The following is a 24,754-nucleotide window of genomic DNA, read 5'->3' on the forward strand; positions in this document are numbered from 1 at the left end:
TATCGCCAGGCTTTCAAACCCAAATTTATGCGCTTGTCTAGGGGCATGTGCTCAGGAAAAGTCCCATGAGATTGGTATTGCATCAATTCATCATACTCCGTATCCACAAATCCAACAACAAACAACTGTGCTCGGGAAGTTCCATAGAGACACCTTAATTTTCTTCCAAGGCAAGAAACCAAAACAAACAATCCACCCCAGCATGGTTCTTCCATTGTTTGTGAATAGTTTTGAAGTTGAACTCTTGAAGTAAAAGTATCTATCGAACCAGACAACCTTGAATGATTGTTTTGTTGATCAAATGCAATAATGCTTGGTGGTCCACATAGAAGACAAATTGATTGCCGGAAGTTTTACACACTATAGACCATGCCAAGTGCCTCCCTCTCAATGGTACTGTAGTTGCACTCGGCTTGGGCCATTACTCTGCTTGCATAGTAAACCGAGAAATCCAGTTTACCTTCTGGCTGAGCCAAAATAATCCCAATGGCATAATTACACGCATCTACATAGACATGGAAGACGACATCCACCTGGGTTGACGAAGAATGGGTGTCTCAGCAGCTCATTTCTTCAAGTCATGGAAAGCGGTAGCCACCTCCTTGGTCCACTGGAACTTGGTATCCTTCTTGGTCGACTCATACAAAAAACCTTCTATAAAAACTGATGAAACCCACAAATGACCTAAGCTGAGTAAAGTTCTCGGGTTCAAGCATTTTCTCAACGGCTTTGATTTTACTTGGCTTGGTGCAGACACATCAGAACAAAGCAGTTTAGAAGGTTGAGCACAATGAGAAGAAGGGCGACAAACTGACACAACAGCTAAAGCGTTTTTGTAATAACTTCAGCCCCAAGGGATGTGAACAAAAAGGTCTCATTGACTTTGACATAGTGATTAAGCCAGGGTTAGAAACCCCACTTCTATTGACAATTTCTTCACCATTGAGGACATCAAGGTGGACTCTACAAGATGGCCAACGGCAAGGCAGCAGACTTTCAATATATACCATCAGGACTGATTAAATGGGCAAGTTCGGAATCAGCTAAGTGGACACATAACATGCTGAATGCAGCAGCAATTCATGGGTTCACAAAAGATTGGACAACCAACAAAGCCACACACGAAATCCTGGAAACTATTGGACAATCATGGTCGGTTCCAGCCTAAGCTCTATGGCAACATCCTCAAAACCAGAATCACCAACTGGCTGCCAGGCCAACGAACTACAGGTCAACCTGGGGAAGACAAAGGTTATGTTTGTCAAACCTCACAGAGATACCCTACCAACCTTCATGCGATCGGCTCCCCGGGTATTAAGATGCCAGGTAATCATAACTAGACCATCTATGCCAACATGCACCTTGAGGCAGGTTGGAGAAACTAATACACTTTCGAGAAGAAATGCAAGCAAGCTGACGTTTGATATTGGAAGCTCAAGAAACACCTCTCTCATGCTTCAGTCACGCCACTGATTTTATACAAAGTCGAGGTTTGGAGAGGCAATCTCTCCACCTCTAGATGGAACGAAATTGAGAAAGTCCAAAAGTGATCTCTCACAAGCCTCCTTGGGGTCGAAGAATCCACTCCTTATACCATCTTGCTCTTAGAGATAAGTACTGCACCCCTGGAGCACCTTGGCATAGAGAGAACGACACAATACCTGGCCAAAATCACCCAACTACCACATGTTTGACTTCCATTCATTGCATGGGAAGTGAGCACCGGCTGCCAAAAGAGACATACGAGCAAACTCCAATCAGGCTAGATGATGGATACAAGGAGATGGTTCCACCACTATGGGGTAGATATCCTTGTGACAAACCCACCATCAAATCTGCGGGTCACAGAGGCTTTTCTCCCGAGGTGTCTCCTTCACACATGGGAGTGGGCAGAGCACCGCACCGAATTTCTGCATGTCTCTCGTCAGCTCTGCCCGCCCTTTCAAGGCAATTTCAATTGCACACAACCCTACCTCTTGGAGCCCGTACCGATCAGCTCAATAGAAAGCTGCCGCTATCCGCACTGCCATTACGAAAGCCATGTGGTACTGTATCTCTTGTTAGTGTGAGGAACGTCTATGAATATCTCAGCTCATTGTCTGAGGTGAACTTGAATGATCTACAAGAGCCTTTGAGCATCTCTTGTCGGGAGAACCGGATCTGAGGGATATGATGGGCGACGGGACTAGGTGTGTATCTTGGGAGATGCTAGCCTGACTAGGGCTGCCATGTCCCAAGGATAGACAAAAAAACTCAGGAAGAGGCACATCATAATGCCTCATCCTTTTGCCATCAATATTGCAATAATGTAGCTTAGCTCACAATCACTGTCCAAGGTGCAGCCGAACACTGGCTACAAGACATGGTAAGCTTTAATGCGGAAAATGATGGTGTAATGTAGATGAATGGCAAACGGTAGTAGCTTTCCTATAATGTAGCAACCATAACTCTATGACTTGATATTACAAGAACAGATGAATGCAAGGAAGAGTGGTGTGTGTAAGGGGGTGGCACGAGGTGGAAGGTGCAAACTGCAAAATCAATGACCACACATATATGAAAACCAAGTCGAAAAAGAAAAGGGCAGACAACAAACGAGTGATTTGAGGACAGTACTAAGATTAAACCTGTAAGGTACCACATAGGGGGCTGCTACCACACAAGGAATCTGATATAGCTCTGCTAGATGCCAGCCTTCCTGTGAGCAACTTTTTGCATTAGAAACACACAAAAATACAGGTTGCCATGTTATTTCTTCGGGGAAGGGGGGGGCGCGGGGGGGTATTAACATAAAAAACAAATATTATTATTTCAAAAGTTTTCACATGCGTCTTAGAATTCAATTGATAGGAATGTATGTAAACCAGTGCAAAGAAATTTATGACTATGAAGTCGCCATGTCTGTTGAGATCAGAACCAAAAATTTGCTCCATTGCATTGAGACACTCTTCTCTATGGTTTTGCTCCATCTCTAATTTGCAAGAGGAACTCATACGTGCTACACCTGCCTCAACAATTGAGCAATGCCATCAAAGATGTGACAAAAAAAGGATTAGAAAAAGCACCAAACTTAGCATCCAACAAGGTAACCATCTATATCTAGATCCCTAGCTAGACAGAAAATAAATTTTACCATCCCCGAAAATTAGGAGATTTACCAGCTGCCCCTGTATCTTGTTCTACTTGAAACTTACTATCTTGCTGTACACCAGTTCCTGGAACTTTTTGTTCAAGACTGTAGGCCGATACAACTGGAGGAGATGAGATGGGGATAAATGTAACATGCAAAGACGATAATGGCCTCATCAAGCTCTGTATAAGATAAAAACATGGCAAGGTCATGCATCCCTAAGTGAATAAGCACTAGCTGATGGACAAGTCCTCAACAAGAAAACAAGCAGAGAACTTTTATTAAGATAAGACATTTGAAGGGTCTAATACGCAAAGCTTCACAATAGCAGAAGAAGTATTTAACAAGATGGGATTGGTTATATATTTGCATAGAGTTGCCACAAACATAGCTATTTGCGTTATCAATAAATACATGTTGCAAGCAGAAACTAGTAAAGGTACTATTTGCATTGTCAATGAACACGTGTTGCAAACAAAAACCAAGTAAAAGGTACATCAAAATAGCTTTTATGTAAGCATAGTACAAGCTCCACAAAAGAGACTGCTTAAGAAGAACCTCTAGACACACTAAGGACTGTCAATAGTTTTTAAAACAACATATTATCATTCCTTTATTTATCTTATGTCTCTCCACTTAATCCCCAGGCTTCCCTGAAGTAGAAATTTCTAACATACTCATCTCTTTACTCCAAGTAGACAGCTTAATAACATCAATTTTTGGAAAATGTATTCTATTATAGTAAGCATACCTCATGAGCTGCATGAGTAATTATTGTTATTGAATAATGGCCCCTTGCCTTTGCTAAAGCAGCAGCTACAGCCTGCATATTACAAACAATGGTTAGCCTTTGAAGATAACGGCAGACCATTTATCACCAAATGATGACACGCAAGTATAAAGGTAAAAGTGAGAAACCAAAGCAAAACCCCCCTGGGGGGCTCACTATGCAAAAACCCCATATAGCACATGCAATCAAGGGCTATTACAAAAAAACCTATCTATGAATTTTTATAACCTATATACACCCCTTTTGTAAATTTAGAGATGATAAAAGTAATTAATAATTAAGCAATTAATTAAAATGAATAGAAATTTATAATTAAAGGATTAATTATAGATTAAAAATTAGTTAATAATTAGCTAGTAATAGAAGGCTCAAGCCTTGGGTGGGCAGGTAGGATCAAGCCCTATGTGGCTACATATTAAGGGATGTACCACATGTGGGGAGCACTTTCCTCTCTGTTCTATCAAAACTTTCATTTGGTATCAAATGTGGAAAATACTTTACTAAAAAAGATTTTTCATTTCCCTCACATTCTCTTTCCCACCCATTGTACCTCCACCTTTGCCATAATTTGTGGAGATGGATATATATAGTGTTGCAAAAACACCCTTTTTTGAGTCTACTAGGTCAATATCAAGTAGAGGTGATCCCTTATGTAAGGAAATATGCACATTTTGAGATGATAAAAGTATCCCTTATGTAAAGAAGTTTGCACTTTTTGAATTTAAAAACCCTTATGTATGTATATTTGATGTAACTTCAAAAAAATATAAAACCCTTTCTATTAATTGCATGCGCTATCTTACATATTGCTTCGTGAAACCTCCCAGGGCAAAAACTAGATAAAATGGCAGGAAACGTATCCGAGTTGCATGGAGCTGAGGCTACAGAAAGATCAGAAGCTAGTTATGGACGCTACATTAGAAATTTTACAAAAACTGTGCACCAAATCAAGACAAACCTCTAACAAGGAACAAAAATTAGAATGGCTGATACGTGTAGCAAACAGTGCAAACATTGCAAGCATTGCCATGACAGCCCATCCAAGAAAAAATCAAAACAATCATATGTATTCCTTATTTCTGAATTGATGTCCCACGTTAACCGGACAACGGATTATCTATCGTCAAGTGTTGACAAACACATATGAAAGCGAGAGTGCAAACAAGGGAAACCTGGGTTGGAATTTACTGATTAGGGCAGTGCCTGCCTATGAGCCCCATCAGGAGACCTTAGGCATGCCCAAAGGAATGATTTTGTGGTGTTATTTTACATTGTTTTCCGGGCGGGCACTAGGGTGTATTTGTTTCTCCAGGGCTGTATGCCCTGTTTTGGAGCAGCGAACGCTGAAGGAGGCTGCACAAGAGTAACCGCTGAGTGTAGGCAGCAGGCAGTCGGCCAGCCAACCAAACTGGTTGGCTCTTTGGTCGGCCAGCAAACCTAGTAGGTTGGCTAGAGCAGGGGTTAGACCTCCCCTATACATAGCCCTCCCGCTCACCACCTCATTCAAGCAGTGCGCCCCCTCACATCCAATGGAACCTTATTTTCACGAGGACGTGAAAAGTGATGTAAAGTATCTTCGTAACTCAACCTACGCTTAACCCAAGGTTAACCATGGTTAAGTGTTGTAATGGTTTGGCCGTGAGGGACTGGCTAGAGGAAGTGCACACTTCCTAGAAGTTCCTAAGGGCAAAGTCTAGGTGCACCACTAGGTCCTAGGGGCAAGGCAAAGGCTTTAAAAGAGGGGTCTAAAAGTTGGGCCCAAGGACAACCAACGTTGTCCTTGGTATGGGGGTTAGGACTTTAATGAAGGGGCAAATGGCAAGGAGGAGATGCCATTTGTCATGCATGTGTATGCATGCCCTTCCCCCACCTTCCATCTCTCTCTCCCCTCACTCTCCCAAAGGTGTTGGACGTTTTCAGTTGTTCTTGCGCAGTTTTTGAGCTGTTTGAGCTAATTCAAACCTGTTTTCAGCCGTTTTAAGCCGTTTTTACTAGCCTTGGAACAGTCAAAACATAGTTAAAACCCTAGTGCCCGCCCGAAAAACAATGTAAAATAACACCACAAAATCATTCCTTGGGCATGCCTAAGGTCTCCTGATGGGGCTCATAGGCAGGCACTGCCCTAATCAGTAAATTCCAACCCAGGTTTCCCTTGTTTGCACTCTCGCTTTCATATGTGTTTGTCAACACTTGACGATAGATAATCCGTTGTCCGGTTAACGTGGGACATCAATTCAGAAATAAGGAATACATATGATTGTTTTGATTTTTTCTTGGATGGGCTGTCATGGCAATGCTTGCAATGTTTGCACTGTTTGCTACACGTATCAGCCATTCTAATTTTTGTTCCTTGTTAGAGGTTTGTCTTGATTTGGTGCACAGTTTTTGTAAAATTTTTAATGTAGCGTCCATAACTAGCTTCTGATCTTTCTGTAGCCTCAGCTCCATGCAACTCGGATACGTTTCCTGCCATTTTATCTAGTTTTTGCCCTGGGAGGTTTCACGAAGCAATATGTAAGATAGCACATGCAATTAACAGAAAGGGTTTTATATTTTTTTGAAGTTACATCAAATATACATACATAAGGGTTTTTTAATTCAAAAAGTGCAAACTTCTTTACATAAGGGATACTTTTATCATCTCAAAATGTGCATATTTCCTTACATAAGGGATCACCTCTACTTAATATTGACCTAGTAGACTCAAAAAAGGGTGTTTTTGCAACACTACATATATCCATCTCCACAAATTATGGCAAAGGTGGAGGTACAATGGGTGGGAAAGAGAATGTGAGGGAAATGAAAAATCTTTTTTAGTAAAGTATTTTCCACATTTGATACCAAATGAAAGTTTTGATAGAACAGAGAGGAAAGTGCTCCCCACATGTGGTACATCCCTTAATATGTAGCCAAATAGGGCTTGATCCTACCTGCCCACCCAAGGCTTGAGCCTTCTATTACTAGCTAATTATTAACTAATTTTTAATCTATAATTAATCCTTTAATTATAAATTTCTATTCATTTTAATTAATTGCTTAATTATTAATTACTTTTATCATCTCTAAATTTACAAAAGGGGTGTATATAGGTTATAAAAATTCATAGATAGGTTTTTTTGTAATAGCCCTTGATTGCATGTGCTATAAGGGGTGCCGGAAGTCATTTTTGAACTTTTCGAAAACGTCTGTATGGACTGTACGGACGTCCGTACAATCGTGTTCAACTGCCTCGAGCAGGTGCCCGGGGTTGTCTTTTGCTGTGCTGGACCTTTGTGCACATGTTTTTGGCTACGTGGTGGCTTCTGAAGCTGTTTTGGACCAGTGCAGGCTGCAGGAGGAACTTTCCCTGCTGCTTTTGGCACCTCCTCTTAGGAGGACTCAGGCACAGATCCCGAGGCAATCATTTCGGGGCAGATCTGTGAGCCATCTTTCCTCTACAGCTCTTTCTTGTTAACCCTCCACTCTCTACCTTCATTTCTCTCTTCTCCTGATTGCTGGAAGACACCTGCACCCTGCGGGGAGCCTGGACAGAGGATAGGTGCGAGGAAGGAGCTCGCCCCTCTGCCACAGACAGCGGGAGTTGGTTCCAGGTTCGGTTTTTCCTTGTTCTTTCTTGCTTTGCAGCTTTTTGCAGTGCATGCGTGTTGTGTGTAGTCCTTTCAGGACTCCGACAAGTTCTAGGAAGCACCCAAAGGCAAGGGTGATCCTGTGGAAGGTCTAAGGACAGTGTGGATGCATGTGATAGCCTTGAGGCTGCCTTGAGCTCAGTTTGCCAGTGGTTTGGATGCTTGAATGCCTCTAAGTTGTGTCAGATCAGAAGTGAATGCCTGAGTATGCCTTGCCAATGGGAATTCTAGTGGTGCACTGGGATTAGATGCCTTGAAGACAAGTAGAGGATTTGCAGAGAGGAACAGTGCAAGGTTGAATCCTTGTTGTAAAGCATTTCCATTCATAAGCATTAAATAAATACCGTAAGGGGCGCGGCGCCAAGGCATTTGGGGCCAGTGGGTGCACTGTGTACTATTTTCATTGAGCAGGGGCATTCTAGCCTCACCTTTGTTGTTGTTGAAGCTTGTTTCTAAGTTGTGCTAAGTGATTTAAGTGACTGAAGCTTGCATTGTGGCTATTTATGAAGTTTATGACTGAGTAGAAGAAGATCACTGCCCTTTTGTTTATTGAAGGCCGGTTTCACTTATGTTCAGAGTCGGAGAATTTCTCGAAGTCAACAAAAGATGAGACATTATCTTCTACACAGAGACTCATCCGAGCATGGAGCATCAGCTACCACCAGTCTGGATATACACATGGGACTCTGCCTATCGTGATGAGACCATGGAGTCCGGAGGAGCAGGTGGATCTCACAAAGTCACACTCTCATGGGGATGATCATTGTGGAGAGATGTGATCCACATGTCAGATTCATCTAGATTGGATCAGGAGCCATCATCGAAAGATACTTTCATTGCAATCCACTACTTTCCTCTAGAGAGCTTCAGGAGGAGGAATAGGCATCTCCATTCTCTATCTTATATCCAAATATCATGGCTCGTTCGAGTCGCAAGGAAGCTCTCCTTCTCGAAGACTCAATGCCAAGACAGCTGACTACGATGTACCAATCATTGGTTTTCAGCATGACTCAATTATGTTGCATGAATTGATTTACATGAGGCAAGTATCTCCCGAGTGTCCACAGATAGATGATTCCATGTCACCTCAATATGGGCATGACTTCATTGATATGGGCACCCATTACACCGAAGATGAAGATCCTCGACTAAGATAAAGAAGATGATGATAAGATGACCAACTTAGAGGAGAAGTATGCACAAGCATGGTTATGATCAGGATGACGGTAGCTGAAAACGTGATTCTGCTACAATTTTGCCAAAGCATCGACAATCCTTTGGGACTAGTGTGGGACTCAAACACTTGCCTATGTGGTCAATCTTCAGTCTTAGCTTCTCTCTCTATGGCTCAATTGATGGAAATCAAGTGTCAGCTCATATTATGAAAGTCAAAGATATTCAGGATCGATTGACTGCAATTGACACCAAGGTTGAAACTCTACAGTTAGCAGTAATGTTACTAAACTAACAGTTGGCAATCAATAGCAGTAAGCAGCATATGGCAAGTCAGGTTTGCACACCCCATATGTAACCGGCCTTAGAACACTAAGGGCAGTGTATCTATCTCTACTATCTCACATAGATGAAAATACAGCCAACTTAAATGATTTCCTTTGTTCACAAACAAAACTCAAAGCATAGAACTTCACTGTACAGCATCATGGAACCATTCAAGACAAGGAAGGCTAGAATGCCCCTACTCAGAAACATAGAGAGTGACACCCATTGGCCCCAACACTTGGCGCCCCTTGTAGTATTTATTTAATCTAGTTAGCTCAAAATACAAAGGGACTCCCTTCAAGAGCTCACCCGCAGGTGCAACCCAGTACAACGCCAACCCGTGGCTGTACTAGTGACCAACTCCCAGTGTTATTACCTTGGTTCCTTTCGGTAGACATGCATAATCACAAGTAGACCAGTCTGACAGCATGCCAAGCAATGCATTACCATTTCCAAGCCATTACCAAGCCCAAGGCCAACCACTGCACCCCTAGGAAGAGAGTGAAAAATCAAAGAAGAGTGCATCCAGCAAGCTATAGCAGATCAGCCAAGAATGCGTCCACCAGAACAGAGTTTACAGCCCACAAACAGCTCCATTTTCAGTGCGCCTTGCACGAGGCAGGAGCAAGAAGAGAGGCGCCCATGAATATGACTTCAAATGCAGAAAATAAGAACTTCTGTCGTGAAGAAAGTCGAAAACAGCTTCAAGAGTGGCCCAGAGTGAAGGTGTCCGGGTCCCAGAAGCATGCCAGCAACATAGGGCACCAAGGGGAGAAGAACTGTCACAAAGAAAGCACGAAATTCCACTTCAGCAAGCAAAGGGAGAGCTGCAGAAATCCGCCATGAATGAATGAAGCTGCCCCTGGTTAGGGGTGAAGTCTCAAATCAGCAAGGAAAGCCAAGGAAGGGCTCTAGGGCCTTCCAGGGACTTCCAGAGGTGACACACGGCAAGCAGATAGGCCACCAATAGACGCCTAAGCAAAATGAGACGAGGGATTTTTAATGCCCCTAGGGGGTCAGATTGCACACCATGACCCTAGTGCAAAGAAACCAATGACCCTATTTTGTAGGATCTCTAGGGGGTCAGTTTTGAAAGGATGACCCCACTGAACCAAACCAATGACCTTAGAAAATGAAACCACTCTAATAGCACCAAGAGTTGCACTTATTGCACATAAAATCATAGGTACCTTTTGGGCATTAACTAAGGCCCCTAGCCTGGTACCCTAGGCCAAATTCAGTGACAGTTAGTTTAGACACTTCACCATCACGACCACGTCCCCGTGACATACCCCCCTCTTGAAACAGCAAACTATCTTGTTTGCTGTCCCAAAATTACAGCAAATAGAAAAGGGTGTCACAATAGGCATAAAACAGCCCATAATCAATAGTACAACATCACATGAAGTACCAAAAATACAATATACATACAGCAGGACTGCAGTTCCATCCATATGGTAGTGTATCAACCAACTGGAGTGTCATGATCACTCATCATAGAAGTCTCATGGCAGAAACATTGTCAGCATCAGTGCCTCGGGTGAAACCGCAGTGTTACCAAGCGACCTCTAGATATCCTGTGAGCCTGCCTGCACTGTGGGTGCAGAGGTGCTACCGCCCCCATGAGCATCCGGTAATGCTCCAGATATATGCTCTGCTGAACCGGCATGAGAGACTACCACAGTAGGCTCGAGAGCAAATGCCTCAAGGTAGAGCTGTAAAACCTGAGGTGAATTTGCCAATTTCCATCCAGATCGCATCGTTCGCAGGATAGTTCTTGCACTTCACACGATAGCGTCTAGCAACTCTACCATTAACTTTCCGTTCCTTATGTGCCACAATCTGCTCAGGAATAAAGACCTCATCTTGCTCATCAACTTCAGGTTATTCTTCGACTGGCACATCCTGTGGCACTTCTCCATGAAAAGGCTTCAGTAAGCTAACATGGAAGGCATTGTGGATGGTCCACTGCTCAGGTAGCTTCAACCTGTAAGCTACCTCATTGATCTTCTCAAGAACTTGAAAGGGGCCTTAGTGCCTCAAATTCAGCTTAGTGTACAGCTTTACCTTCCCTTTCTTGAAGAGTGCACTGTATTGTTGTATGCATACTCAATCAGTGGCAAGTATTGTTCCCGCTTTGTTCTGTGCTCAGACACATAGCATCGGAGAAAATCCAAAGCTGTAGAATTTGCCTCTTCTGATTGACCCTCAGACTGTGGATGATAAGAAGATGAAAACAGCATTGAGGTTCTTATGTCTTCAAACAAAACTTTCCAGAACATGCTGGTCATCTATGGATCTCTATCGCTCACGATAGACTCAAGCATCCCATGATACTTGAAAACAGATTTTAAGAACTCCTTTGCCATCTGCTCTGAAGTAATCTTCTTCCTTACCAAAATGAAATGAGCCATCTTGCTGAATCTGCAAATTATGGTCCAAATGCCATCATGACCAGAAGGAGTGCAAGGGAGATCAAAAACAAAATCGTATTGCCATGGTCTATCTGGTATAGGCAAAGGTTGAAGGAAACCTGGCTGTTTCTGCCTGTCATACTTCACCTTTTGACAAGTGATGCATGTCCTGACATAAGCCTCAACATCCTTCCATAGTGAAGGCCAATAAAAGTAGTGCTCTACTGCTTTGACTGTGGCCTCAATACCCCTATGCCGTGCATACAGTGGGGCATGACTTTCAATGAGCACCTTATGCCTCAATGGCTGCCTTACACACAGCTTTCCATGCATCATCATAAATCCCTCTTTAAGTATGTAATGATCATGCCTATTGCCCTCCATAAACTGATCATAAATACGTGCAAAAGCATCATCTGTAGCATACTGCTCCTTCATGGCATCTGGCTCATTGTGATAAGCAATGGTAACTGCAGATACCTATGATTTCTTGGACATAGCTTCTGTACGTGGCCTTCTGGAAAGTGCATCAGCCACTACATTTTTCTTTCCAGCCACATGTACAATCTGAAAATGAAAAATAGAAAGGAAGTTTGCCCATCTCATGTGCTTCTCTGATAACTTTCTATGAGTGAGAAAGTATTGCAACGATTGATGATCAGTTTGCACATAAAAATCAGCACCTAAAAGATAGTGCTTCCACACAGTAAGAGCATGAATTACAGCTACCAACTCTTGCTCATGTACATTCATGTTGTGTTTAGCATCTCGAAGCAACCTGCTCTCATATGCAACCACTCTGCCTTCCTGCATTAGTGCTCCACCAACACTATTGCCACTTGCATCACATTGAAGAACAAAAGGCTTTCGCAAGTCTGGCAAAATGACGACAGGATCTGAGCATAGCTTTTCTTTCAGCTCATTGAATGCTGCAATTTCTTTCTTCCCCCAATGGAAAGGCACTACCTTCTTCTGGAAAGCATGTAAGGGTGAAGCTATCTCAGCAAAATAGCGAATGAAGCGCATGTAGTATGAACACGAGCGAAGAAAACTACAAACTTCATGTAAGTTCTTCAATGGAGGCCAATTCTTGATTGCCTCTATCTTGGCAGGATCCATCCTCACTCCATCTCGTGAGATGATGTGTTCCAAGAAATGTATCTCTGGCATGAAGAACTCACTCTTCTTGGGGTTGACCAGTAGACTGTGTTTCTTGAGTTCTGCAAATACAATTGCGAAGTATTGCCTATGCTCCTCTTCATCTTTCGAGTGCACAATAATGTCATCAAAGAATGTACCCACAAACTTCCTGTGCTCTCTGAAAATGCGATCCATCATACAACGTAGCAGGAGCATTGGTCAAACCAAATGGCATAACAAGAAACTCATAAAGCCCAAAAGTGGTCCTGAAGGCAGTCTTATGTACATCTTCGGGCCTGATTCGTATCTGATGGTAACCACTCTTCAAGTCAATGCGACTGAAGATGGCTGATCCCTCTAATCGATCCAAGATATCATCAATGCATGGAATAGGCAATTGATTCTTGATTGAGATATTATTCAAAGCCCTGTAGTCAATACACACTCTCCAAGATCCATCCTTCTTCTGCACAAGTAGGACAGGAGAACAATATGGAGAAGAGCTTGGTTGCATCAGCCCCTTCTGTAACAATTCATTTACCTAACACATGATCTCCTCTTGTTGTGCCGCACTCACCCTGTATGGTGGTCGGTTAGGTGGAGAACTGCCAATAATGATATCAATAGTATGATCTTCTAGCCTCTTAGGAGGTAACTACTCTGGGAGTTCATTTGAAAAACAATCTTGAAACTGAAATAAAAACTCAGTTTGCTGTTTTCCTAGCTTGGAAAAATCAGAGTTATCCTCATATGGTTCTTTTTCTTTGACAAAAATCAAATATGCAAAAAGATGCTTTTTCATTATAGAGGAAATCGCCAAAGCGGATACAACTGGGACCGATTCTCCCTTTGAGTTTACATCTATGACTTGGGTTTTACCCCCTATAAGTCAAGGTAAGCTTCTTGTCATGTGTATCTATGATAGCATGCAACATCTAAGGCATCCCTAGCAAAACATCACACTCAGGTAAAGGCATCACATAAAAATCCTCATAGTCCACATATCCCTGAATCCCTATGATAGGAGTGATAGGGGTACTAAGCTCCGGATTAACCATGTTGGCCTCACAAAGAGGACCAATCTCCTCTGGTCAAAGACCCAACTGAGCTGCAAGTTCAGGAGTAATGAAATTTGCTTTGGCTCCTGAATCAAAGAAGTACAAACAATGCTGATCTCGTAGCTTGCCCCATGCTCTGCACATCTCTGTCTTCTTCTCATCATGCTCACCCCCAATAATGTCAGGTATATGGGCAGCACTTGGCTTGGGCTTCTTGCCTCTGAGGTCCTCTCTATTGCCTTGATTAGTGTCAGCCCGAGCTGCTGCAGGTTCTTTCCTCTTCTTGTTAGGACAATCTGCTGCCCTATGACCCATCTCTTTGCAGAGAAAGCACCTCCCTTCAGTAAACAACTTGTTCCTCTCCTCAGGAGTGAGAGTCTTCGGCTGCTGTTTTCTCCTTTGTCCTGCCACAAAGTTTGATTTAAAAGGGACTTTTCCAGCTTGCTGTGGTTTCTTTGGCTCCTCCTTGAAGTTGCTCTTGAAACCTGAGACTCTGCCCTACATGAGTGAGTAAGCTGTGTTGGCATTATCTATCAACTGTGACGTGCTGGAAATGTCTTAGTGCAATAGTCCCTCAACTCTTTGGGAAGACCACAACAATACTTTTCAGCTTGCTCAGAAATGGGGACGGTTCTGTAAGAGCTCACAAGTAGAAGCGCATCCCAAAACTTCTTGTTGTAATCCTCAAGATTCCTGCATTCCCTAGCATTCAAGTTATGCCACTGAGTCATGACATCCACTTCAAAAGTAGTGGTGAGCCATGCAGCTAAGAATGCCTTTTTAAATTCAACCCATGTAGCAGGTGTTTGGCCCTAAAGGAGAAGGTTAGACCACCACTGCATGGCATTTCCCTTAAGGAATGTGGCTGCCTTCCTAATTTTCGAAGACTCTCTGAAGTACCCTCCAGCAAAAGCCAAATCAAATTGTTGAGCCTTAATTCTATCTGCATAACCATTGAAGGTCTCAAACTTCACCGCTGCCCCCCCTTCCTTGTAATCCTTCATCTTGAGCCTGGGCTCCAACTGATCATAGCCAGGGGGCTGCAAATAAAGTGGCTGCTGTCCTTGGGGTCCTTCGGGAGCTTGAAGAACACCCCCCACAGCTGGTTTTACAGGCACGTGTGGTACTGGCTGAGTGTGTGACATCATAGGGCTGCCTCCCTGCAATCCAGGCTGTATCCCCACATTAGCATACAAAGAATTTGGGGCTGGATGTGAGGTCATGGCCTGGAAAATGGATCCTCCTCCAAAGTGTGTAGGCTGAACCACATACTGCGGTTGGGCTTGCTGCCCTTGCTGCACATTTTGAGCATTGCTACCATGCTCATTCCCATTTGGTCCCTGCCTCTGTGGCACTGCAAGTGGCTGTACCACTAGTGTAGGGGGCTCTGATAGTGACTGTACCACTGGTGTCGGTGGCTCTAGTAGTGGCTGTCGTGACCCGGAGCCTGTGACCCGACAACTCAGACAGAGGCTTGACACACAGATCACACTTGGGGACATCCCCTCCTTGTTTAGGGTCGAAGCCCGACCGACAGGGGTCACAGTAGCCCTGGTCAGACGCAAAGCTACGACTAGGAGACGTGCCAGGACCGCACCTCTGAGTGGCCAACGGCACTCTATTGCCGACTTCAAACCTCCACTGCCTCATCCATCCTGATATCTTGTTGCCGCCAATGATGATGATGATGATACTGAGGATGATGCTGAGATTGATATATAGTCAACCATCGACATGACTATGTTGTACTTAGGACTTAGTACTGCCATTCTGCATTTTTGCATTTTGCATTGGTATGGATGCTCGTTTAGTAGCACCACTACCACAGCTTGTTGTATCAAGATTTTCATAGTCTCATAGACCCATCGGTCTTCCGAAGACTTTATTATAATAAACTTTCTTTCTTTCTTTCTTTCTCCCGGGCCAACGGCAGGGCATCCAACCTAGCAGAAACTCAATAAGAATAGCTGTAGCAGAGAGTAGAAAGGGAAGATGAGAATTCAGCCAACAAAAAGAGCCTATTCAAGCCTGAAACAGCTCCAGAAATAGGATGAGAAGCGGACAGCAAACTCTGGTAAGAGGCAACCATGTCCCATTGCGTTTGAGGCCTACTCCAACAGAGCCCAGTGTATGTTTGGTCCCACTTGGTTTGTTTATTCCCAATTCACTGTGGATGACATGGAGACCAAGCCTAGCATGCCAATGTTCTTGGTCACCGTAAGATTTCCTAGAGTACAAAGGCATACTTCCTTTGATTGGAGCACACTTTGGAATAGCCCTAGAGAACCCCACGACAACAGCCTTGGTACACATAAATGATGGAAGTACCAAAGATACACCTACCACCATCGAGATGGCCCAAACTATCCTTCAGAGACCCTACATCTACATAGGACCGCCTTTTGTTTTCTTCATCCCCTAGTACCACAGCTTCACAGTACGTGCCATCACATCCCCATATACTTCCTCATTACCCTCATAGATTCCTTTAGACAGGGTTTGTGCTTCAGTAGGTAGAGGTGGCAGGCCTTCTAGAACATTGCCATCTTTGTCAACAGCTTGGTCATCTAGCCAAGGCTTGCCTTAAGTTCGCCAGATGCCCTGTGGAGGGACAAGGAGGGAAGGCACCTATATCACAACAGGAGCCCACTTAACATTTCACTTCATAGCCTCTACCCATTCAAGGCAAGGCCATGCATGTCCCTCCTAGTATGTGCTAGGTACCGTTTCAAAGAGAAAAAAGAGAAGAATGCAAATAGGAGAGCTCGACATCGACAACAAGCAACTATTTAGGCTAGTACACTCATGGAGATGGACCCACCGTGTGAGCAGGGTCAAGATACAGGCAGTGTGTCTTGTGTGGAGAGCTTCACTCCACAGTGCATGGAGCCACAAGTGCTTGACCTCATTCAGCCGCAAACAATCCCTCAGTCTTTTGAGTTTCTCAACCGCTTCCAATCCTTTGCATAGCATCCAAGCGGCACTAGGGAGAGCCCTCCCTTGTCTCAGAAACTCCACTGAATCCGTGAGAAGTATGACCAGTTGCTAGAGAGCGTACTCGTAATGTAGGCAATTACTTTTCAAGTGGGATTTTTGACATTTTTCAGTGAGTTCTTGTGAAGGATATACATTACAGGTTTTGCTCTGCTCACTCAAATTGTTTTTTAATTTCAGGCTGACCCTCTACATCCCACTAAAATCCCCGAGGAGGACATCATTGGGGTCTCTGAATTTTTCGCTGACATGCTCCTACATGGGGCACGAGTTCGTTCACGTGGGATACTAAGTCAACAACGAATATGATGATGACAAGCTTAAGGAAGAGCTGCCAGCCAAGATTATCATTGATCAAGTACAATGGAACGTACTCGCTGAAAAGCCAAGAGTCGCAAAGTTTCCCATCTTTTTCCAGTCCAACACATCCGAATCCCCCCCTCCCTTGCTGCTAGAGGACAGCGAGGCATTGCAGTCTAGGAGGCCTCTCGTGTTTTCTTTCGACTGAAAGTATAGATGGCTCTAGTAGTTTGGGGGGATGATTGTGATGGTCCCAAGAGCAGAAAATGGGATTGCCTCTCGTCTTTTCTTACAACTGATAGTATGGATGTTTCTAGTAGTCAGGGGATGATTGTCCTCCCAAGAGCAGAAAACATGGTTTTTGATGCTCTCATTTGGAAGGGCATGGTGTTTGCCGTGTTGATTGTTCAGAAGTCCACTCTCCCTAAGAACAAGTACCACGACTCTCCAAAGTCCAAGCAAGGCACAAGGATGATGGATGACCAGCCCATGGGTTGTATGGCATACATGATGGGTGGGCGTTCTACCAGATAGGAGACTGAGAGCTCCAAGCTTCAGAAATTCATTGCAGCTTGGATGTACTCTCATTTGGAAGGGCATGGTGTTTGCAGTGTTGATTGTTCAAAAGTCCACTCTCCCCTCCAAAGTGCAAGCAGGGCACAAAGATGATGGATGACCAGCCCATGGGTCATGATGGGTGGTCATTCTACCAGATAGGAGACTCAGAGCTCCAAGCTTCGGAAATTCATTGCAGCTTGGATGTACTCCATTTTTTGGTCTCATTGGCTATTTTGTCCGTCAATAGACTTTTTTTTTTTTTTGGGGGGGGCAAAAAGAAGTAAATTCTATTAATGCTTGAAAAAAACCATACATCCAGCTTCCAATAGGGGCTGTTGATGAAAATAAAGAAAAGATCTGGTTGCCAGCTACAATAACAACCATCCGTTTCCGGAGCTCACGGCTCATTGCCTATAGAGAGTCCGAAACAAGAGCTAGAGCCTAGTAGCCATGCTGGTGGTCTATATGCCCAACGAATACCCCTCACGGAAAGGATGTAGAAAACTCCTGCCAACCATGTCTAGCAGAAACGCTCCTGCCTCTCGACAGTCACTCTTGAGCCAGGAGTACCGCAATCCCAAATGACGCGCAATGTGAAGATGATATCCTGCCAGATGGCTACTAGAGTAGCCGTCGGAGGGATCGACTAGCCCCCCATCACCCTGCTACATCTGGCCACCCATACGTTCCAGGCGGTGATGCTAGAGACGGTCTCCTAAACACCATCCTCCAGGAGAGCTAGTGGGGGTGAGCGGGTGGGCTGAACTACATCATGGATCTCAATCCACGAAACCTATTGTCCATGTATCCTATAAGCCAGCGTGACAGGGTCGATCGCAAAGGCGTGGCCTCCCTCCGTGAGCCAGGCCACCATCCCCCACATGAAATCCCTCCTCATCCTCTACATGCTAGCAACAATCCTGAGGGCCGCCAAACAAATCCGCTGTGCAGCGAGGCAACCCCAAAGACAGTGCGGGATGGTCTCCAAAACCCCATCCCCACAACCAGTGCATCTGCCATCAATCCACATCTGCTCTAGCCAGGGGCCGATGGGCAGACCCCCATGCGCCAATAGCCAGAAGAAGTAAGAGATCTTCCGCGAACGCAAACTCGTCCAGAGGCGGGGCCAAAATCGGCCTATGACCTCTCGCGGAACATCCTGCTCGAGCCAGTGGCGCTCCCTCAAAGGAGACCATGCTGCTGCCTCTAGCTGTAGACGAGCCCCGATGCGAGTGGTATACGAGAAGAATGAGACCTCCTCTAGTCAATAGACGTTAATACTTCTTTCTTCCTTTCTTTCTCCGTGGGAACTATGGCAAAGTAGCTCTCAAACTGATTAAGCCATGAAATGAGAACTAAAGGATCAATGATCCCATCATAACTCTGAAAGGTGAGTTTCACAATCGATTGGAACATGTGGAGATTCAGTGCCACGTCATCTAAGAAGAGAACCTAGATGTGCAAAAGGTGCAGATATGCAGACCAAATTGGGAGAAAGAAAGAAAGAAAGAAAGTTTATTAAAGTCTTCGGAAGACCGATGGATCTATGAGACAGTGAAAAACCTAATACAATGAGCTGTGGTAGTGGAGCTACTAAACGAGCATCCACACCAATGCAAAATGACAGTACTAAGTCCTAAGTACAACATAGTCATCTCCCAACTATATATATCAATCTTAGCATCATCGTCTGCATCATCACAACCATCATCATCATCATCGTCAGCAACAGGACATCAGGATGGATGAGGCTGTGGAAGTGGAGGCATGAGGTCAGCAATAGAACGATGTCGCCTCCTCAAGGGTGCAGTCCCGGTATGTCTCCCGGTCGTAGCTCTGCGTCTAACCAAGGCCACTGTGACCCCCGTCGGTCGGGCTCCGACCCTAAACAAGGAGGGGATGTCCCCAAGTGTGATCTGTGAGTCAACCCTCTGTCTGAGTTGTCGGGTCACAGGCTCCCGGTCACGGTCATAACTCTCATATCCTTCAGGTTGCTCTTCAACTGGCATATCCTGTGGCACTTCTCCATGAAAAGGCTTCAGTAAGCTAACATGGAAGGCATTGTGGATGGTCCACTGCTCAGGTAGCTTCAGCCTGTAAGCCACCTCATTGATCTTCTCAAGAACTTGAAAGGGGCCGTAGTGCCTCATATTCAGCTTAGTGTACAGCTTTACCTTCCCTTTCTTGTTCCTGAGGCGTGCTTTAAGAAAACGCAGCAACACCCAATCACCTTCACTGAAAACCAAGTCCATGTGATGCTTATCCGCAGCTCTTTTCTGTTTATCTTGGCTGCGTTGGAAGGCATACCTAACCTTTTCGTAGGCTGCCCGCAAATCCTCCTTTGTATGCAAGATAGGAGGAATCTTCCTCGCTCCTTCCACTATTTCAAATGGTGCCTTACCCATGGAAGAGTGCACTGTATTGTTGTATGCATACTCAATCAGTGGCAAGTATTGTTCCCACTTTGTTTTGTGCTCAGACACATAGCATCGGGGAAAATCCAAAGCTGTAGAATTTGCCTCTTCTGATTGACCCTCAGACTGTGGATGATAAGAAGATGAAAACAGCATTGAGGTTCCCATGTCTTCAAACAAACCTCTCCAGAACATGCTGGTCATCCATGGATCTCTATCGCTCACAATAGACTCAAGCATCCCATGATACTTGGAAACAGATTTTAAGAACTCCTTTGCCATCTGCTCTGAAGTAATCTTCTTCCTTACCGAAATGAAATGAGCCATCTTGCTGAATCTGCAAATTATGGTCCAAATGCCATCATGACCAGAAGGAGTGCGAGGGAGATCAAAAACAAAATCCATGGCGATACTCTGCCATGGTCTATCTGGTATAGGCAAAGGTTGAAGGAAACCCGGCTGTTTCTGCCTGTCGTACTTCACCTTTTGACAAGTGATGCATGTCCTGACATAAGCCTCAACATCCTTCCATAGTAAAGGCCAATAAAAGTAGTGCTCTACTGCTTTGACTGTGGCCTCAATACCCCTATGTCCTGCATACGGTGGGGCATGACTTTCAGTGAGCACCTTATGCCTCAATGGCTGCCTTACACACAGCTTTCCATGCATCATCATAAATCCCTCTTTAAGTATGTAATGATCATGCCTATTGCCCTCCATAAACTGATCATAAATACGTGCAAAAGCATCATCTGTAGCATATTGCTCCTTCATGGCATCTGGCTCATTGTGATAAGCAATGGTAACTGCAGATACCTATGATTTCTTGGACATAGCTTCCGTACGTGGCCTTCTGGAAAGTGCATCAGCCACTACATTTTTCTTTCGAGCCACATGTACAATCTGAAAATGAAAAATAGATTGCCCATCTCATGTGCTTTTCTTATAACTTTCTCTGAGTGAGAAAGTATCGCAACGATTGATGATCAGTTTGCACATAAAAATCAGCACCTAAAAGATAGTGCTTCCACACAGTAAGAGCATGAATTACAGCTACCAACTCTTGCTCATATACATTCATGCTGTCTTCAGCATCTCGGAGCAGCCTGCTCTCATATACAACCACTCTGCCTTCCTGCATAAGTACTCCACCAACACTATTGCCGCTTGCATCACATTGAAGAACAAAAGGTTTTCGCAAGTCTGGCAAAATGATGACAGGATCTAAGCATAGCTTTTCTTTCAGCTCATTGAATGCTGCAATTTCTTTCTGCTGCAACTCCAAGGCATTTCTCAGCAAAGGTGGCCTGTTTTGAACCTGTTTTCTACCTGTGACAGCATCTTCTTCCTACTTCAGTCCTAGACGCCTACTTTGGTGCACTCCTGGGCTTTCTCTTGGAAAGGCGACTGCTCTTTTTGTTGTTTGTGTCTGCTGCAGCACCTCCTTCTACTGGTCGACTTATCTACAGCGGGTTTCGGGTGTTTCGAAACATTTTGAGTAAGGTTTTGGGGCTGTTTTGACAGCTAGGCACTCCTGCTAGTGAGCCCCTTGCGAGGCAACTCCCTTCTTGCTGAAAAACAGGTCTGCATCAGCAGATTTGTGGATCAGCTCTTCGGCCACAAAATCAATAGCTCCAAGGTATATTTGAAGCAAAAGTTCTTTTCTTTGCGCATGAATGAAGATCAACCTTTGACAGAACACTTGAGTACATTGAGTTCTATCATCCACCAGCTTGAGGCTCTTGAAGCTCAAGTTGATGACAATGATAAGAAAGCAGTTCTACTCACTAGCATTGAAGGCATCAACCGATACTCTGATGTCTTGGCTGTCCTACGTGTGGCACGAGACCTCAGCTCGTCGGCATCATCATCATCGTCAGCAACAGGACATCAAGATGGATGAGGCTGTGGAAGTGGAGGCATGAGGTCAGCAATAGAACAATGTCGCCCCCTCAAGGGTGCAGTCCCGGTACGTCTCCTGGTCATAGCTCTGCGTCTAACCAAGGCCACTGTGACCCCCGTCAATCGGGCTCCGACCCTAAACAAAAGGAGGGGATGTCCCCAAGTGTGATCTGTGAGTCAACCCTCTGTCTGAGTTGTCGAGTCACAGGCTCCGGGTCACGGTCATGTCAAGGTCTCGCCTCGTGAGGGTCTATGTGATCTAGCTGAAAGAACTCCGTGATAGAGCTCTGAGAGGTATCAGTCGAGGGAAAAGTCTGCTCCTGTCTCTGGCTCGGAATATCCTATCGCGGTGTCTAAGCATCTCATGAATGAAACCAGCCAAGCATCGCTGGTCTGGGTAGGAGAGGACATGGGCCAACATCCCATAACTATCTCTGAAGAGACAGTAGAAACATCCTCGGATCTCATAGTAAACAAGACACCTGAAGATGAAATGCTCCTCTGTCTCAACCTCCTGCATGTCACACAGTGCACCTCTCCCTGGGTAACCGCTCTACTCGGCCGCTCTCGATACGAAGTCTGTGTGAAGAGACCCGGAACTGTCCATGAGAGATCCTCAGCGAGTGGGATAGGTGAATCTGCGTGTATCCTGGTGGATCAGCTTCACTGGAAGATCACTCGGGCTCAACCAAGTCCGAAATGTGTGTAGCTGTAGTAGATCCTCACAAATAACTTGGTTGACCTCGTGTGATAGGAGGGGAGAGAAAGGAGCATCCATGCTGTACTGGAAAGGAGGTAGTCTGTCTATATGGAGCCCTAGTCCTGCAAACCATCTCTCTGTGCATGCATACCAACACCTCTGATCTCCCCCTGCTACAAGTGTCATAGAAGAGGACAGTGCCAGCCATGGTATCCTGCTATGCCCGGATGTGTAATCCCCATACTCCCTGACACGGTATAGATATGTAATGACCTGAAATGCAACATCTAGCTATAATAGGGGTGACCCAAACTCTGCCCGAATGATCTGGTGAGGGACAGATGGCTTACCACAGATCATCCGTGATAACATGAGAACCTGTAGCCGCTCCACCCTAGCCCACTCTGTATCCGACAAATATGGCCCCCACCATGGGCTGCCATACATCCCTGCAGGGCGGACCAAGGAGTCAAATGCAGCATCTAGCTATAATGGGGGTGACCCCAACTCTGCCCAAATGATCTGGTGAGGGACAGATGGCTTACCACGGATCATCCGTGAACCTGTAGCCGCTCCACCCTGGCCCACTTTGTATCCGACAAATATGGCCCCCACCATGGGTTGCCATACATCCCTGCAAGGCGGACCAAGGAGTCAAAAAGCAACCCTTTGGTCCGTGAATCCTGAAAATGAGAGCGGAAGCATTGTCTCTCTAGTCTAGCCAATGAAGCATATCCTCTGCTCAGGTGCGCCTGCATCTCGCGGGTCTCATGGTGAAGGTGGGTCTAGAAAAGACGACGCCCAAACAAGTGTATGATGAAACTACCTCAACAGGGGACCCATCAAATGTGAAATGCTCATCGTGCATGACGACTCGAGATGTATTGAAGATCATAACCTTAGTAACCCAAGTTGACCTTCAAATTTATTTGGATGTATTTGTGAGTGCTCTCTCCACGCAGCTGATGGAGCATCTCATTTGACAGGTGTAAGAGAATAAGTGTCAGCTCCCTACGTGTGAGCCTCTATACATAGTTGCAGTTTACATGCTATTTATCTTTTTCGGCCTCAAACAGCTCTCTATCTCTCGCATGCAGCCACTCTCTCTCCCATATGTACACTTCTGCACATACGTCATGACATGCACAGTGGATCCACAACAAGAGCACACGCATGCTCATTGTTTCGATGATCATGTATTTTGTAACTGTAGTACTGGCAGACAAGCACAATGGGAAAAAAGAGAGCGCACACATACTTTGGAGGATGATAAAGATCTCCTTTTTGCTAACTCAAAAACAAGAAGCAGACTCTATTAATTTTTCAAATGTGAAAATTGGGGGATGAGTAAAGACCGCACAAGTACGTCCTCCTCTCATGATATGGGATACAGTTGGGCATGGATATGTAGCAGCATATTCTTCTCACATCTGTTCTCGAAACAAAGATATTTTCAACAAAATTTGTGAAGACCTTAAGGGCCTGATCGTCTTCATTCTCCTTGAACTCTTTTCTCCTGCTGGCTTGATTGTCTTGTAGTCTCGCATGTTATAGGCATTGGAGGATATTCACTCTCGAGCCACAAGAGCTGAAGATTTGTGGCATGTCATTTGCCCACTGATGCTGATCAACTGACTTGCCCGTGCAAAGCAAAATGCGTCTTCGAGTAGAAAGCAGCCCGTTATACCAACAATTGTTCTTGTCTCTCCAAGGAGCTAATCATGCCTCTAGGTGGGCTAGGAATCTTCTCGTTGACACACTCGACTATAATAAGATTTATGATAAAATGACCATTGCAAAATATACCAAGGCGCATTCCTAGCATGTTCAAATTGGTCAGCTGCCCGTCGCGTTATCTGAACTCGGGGAAATCCAAGTCACAAACTGATCGAAAAGAAAAAGGTGGCAAGAAACTAACAGCAACTGGGAAAACGTCTCCTTTAGTGCCAAATGCGATGAAGACAGCTTTGGGTGCCCGCCCGGAATGCATTTCTTCCTTCGCCGTCGTATTTGCCTCTATAGCTTTGAACAAGGACATCCTTAAAATCGTTTCATAGCACCATCCAAAACACCAACCATAGCTGACTAACCGAAGAACACATTAATTTAGCACTCGTCGGTTCAATTACACACCATAAACCTGTCCTTTTGCCTAAGAGTTTGTTTTGCCTTTCTCTATCTATGGCGATTGTGCAAGGGCGCTAAATGAATGCTATCATCAAAGGATA

General features: G+C 44.7%; 1 protein-coding gene across 6 annotated transcripts in view; it reads right to left on the reverse strand.

The window, feature by feature from the left end:
• Positions 1-24,754, reverse strand: part of LOC147879516 (UDP-Glycosyltransferase superfamily protein) — a 57,716-nt gene that overhangs the window by 32,880 nt on the left and 82 nt on the right. For 2 of the 6 annotated variants that reach the window (XM_087371581.1, XM_087371584.1), the window contains exons 1-5: positions 24,445-24,743; positions 3,882-3,953; positions 3,159-3,312; positions 2,865-3,004; positions 2,628-2,698 (exon numbers count right to left, since the gene is read on the reverse strand). In XM_087371581.1, the coding sequence (XP_087227707.1) occupies positions 2,628-2,698; positions 2,865-3,004; positions 3,159-3,312; positions 3,882-3,953; positions 24,445-24,564 (557 nt within the window). In that variant the 5' untranslated portion in view covers positions 24,565-24,743. Of the gene's footprint in view, positions 1-2,627; positions 2,699-2,864; positions 3,005-3,158; positions 3,313-3,881; positions 3,954-24,444; positions 24,751-24,754 lie in introns of those variants that run through there. The other 4 variants (XM_087371586.1, XM_087371585.1, XM_087371583.1 and 1 more) reach the window with 4 other exon arrangements.

The sequence above is a fragment of the Dipteris shenzhenensis genome, chromosome 33, assembly GCF_047967505.1.
Source record: "Dipteris shenzhenensis isolate YYH24624 ecotype China chromosome 33, Dip_SZ_1.0, whole genome shotgun sequence".
In the NCBI taxonomy this organism is placed as follows: Eukaryota; Viridiplantae; Streptophyta; class Polypodiopsida; order Gleicheniales; family Dipteridaceae; genus Dipteris; species Dipteris shenzhenensis.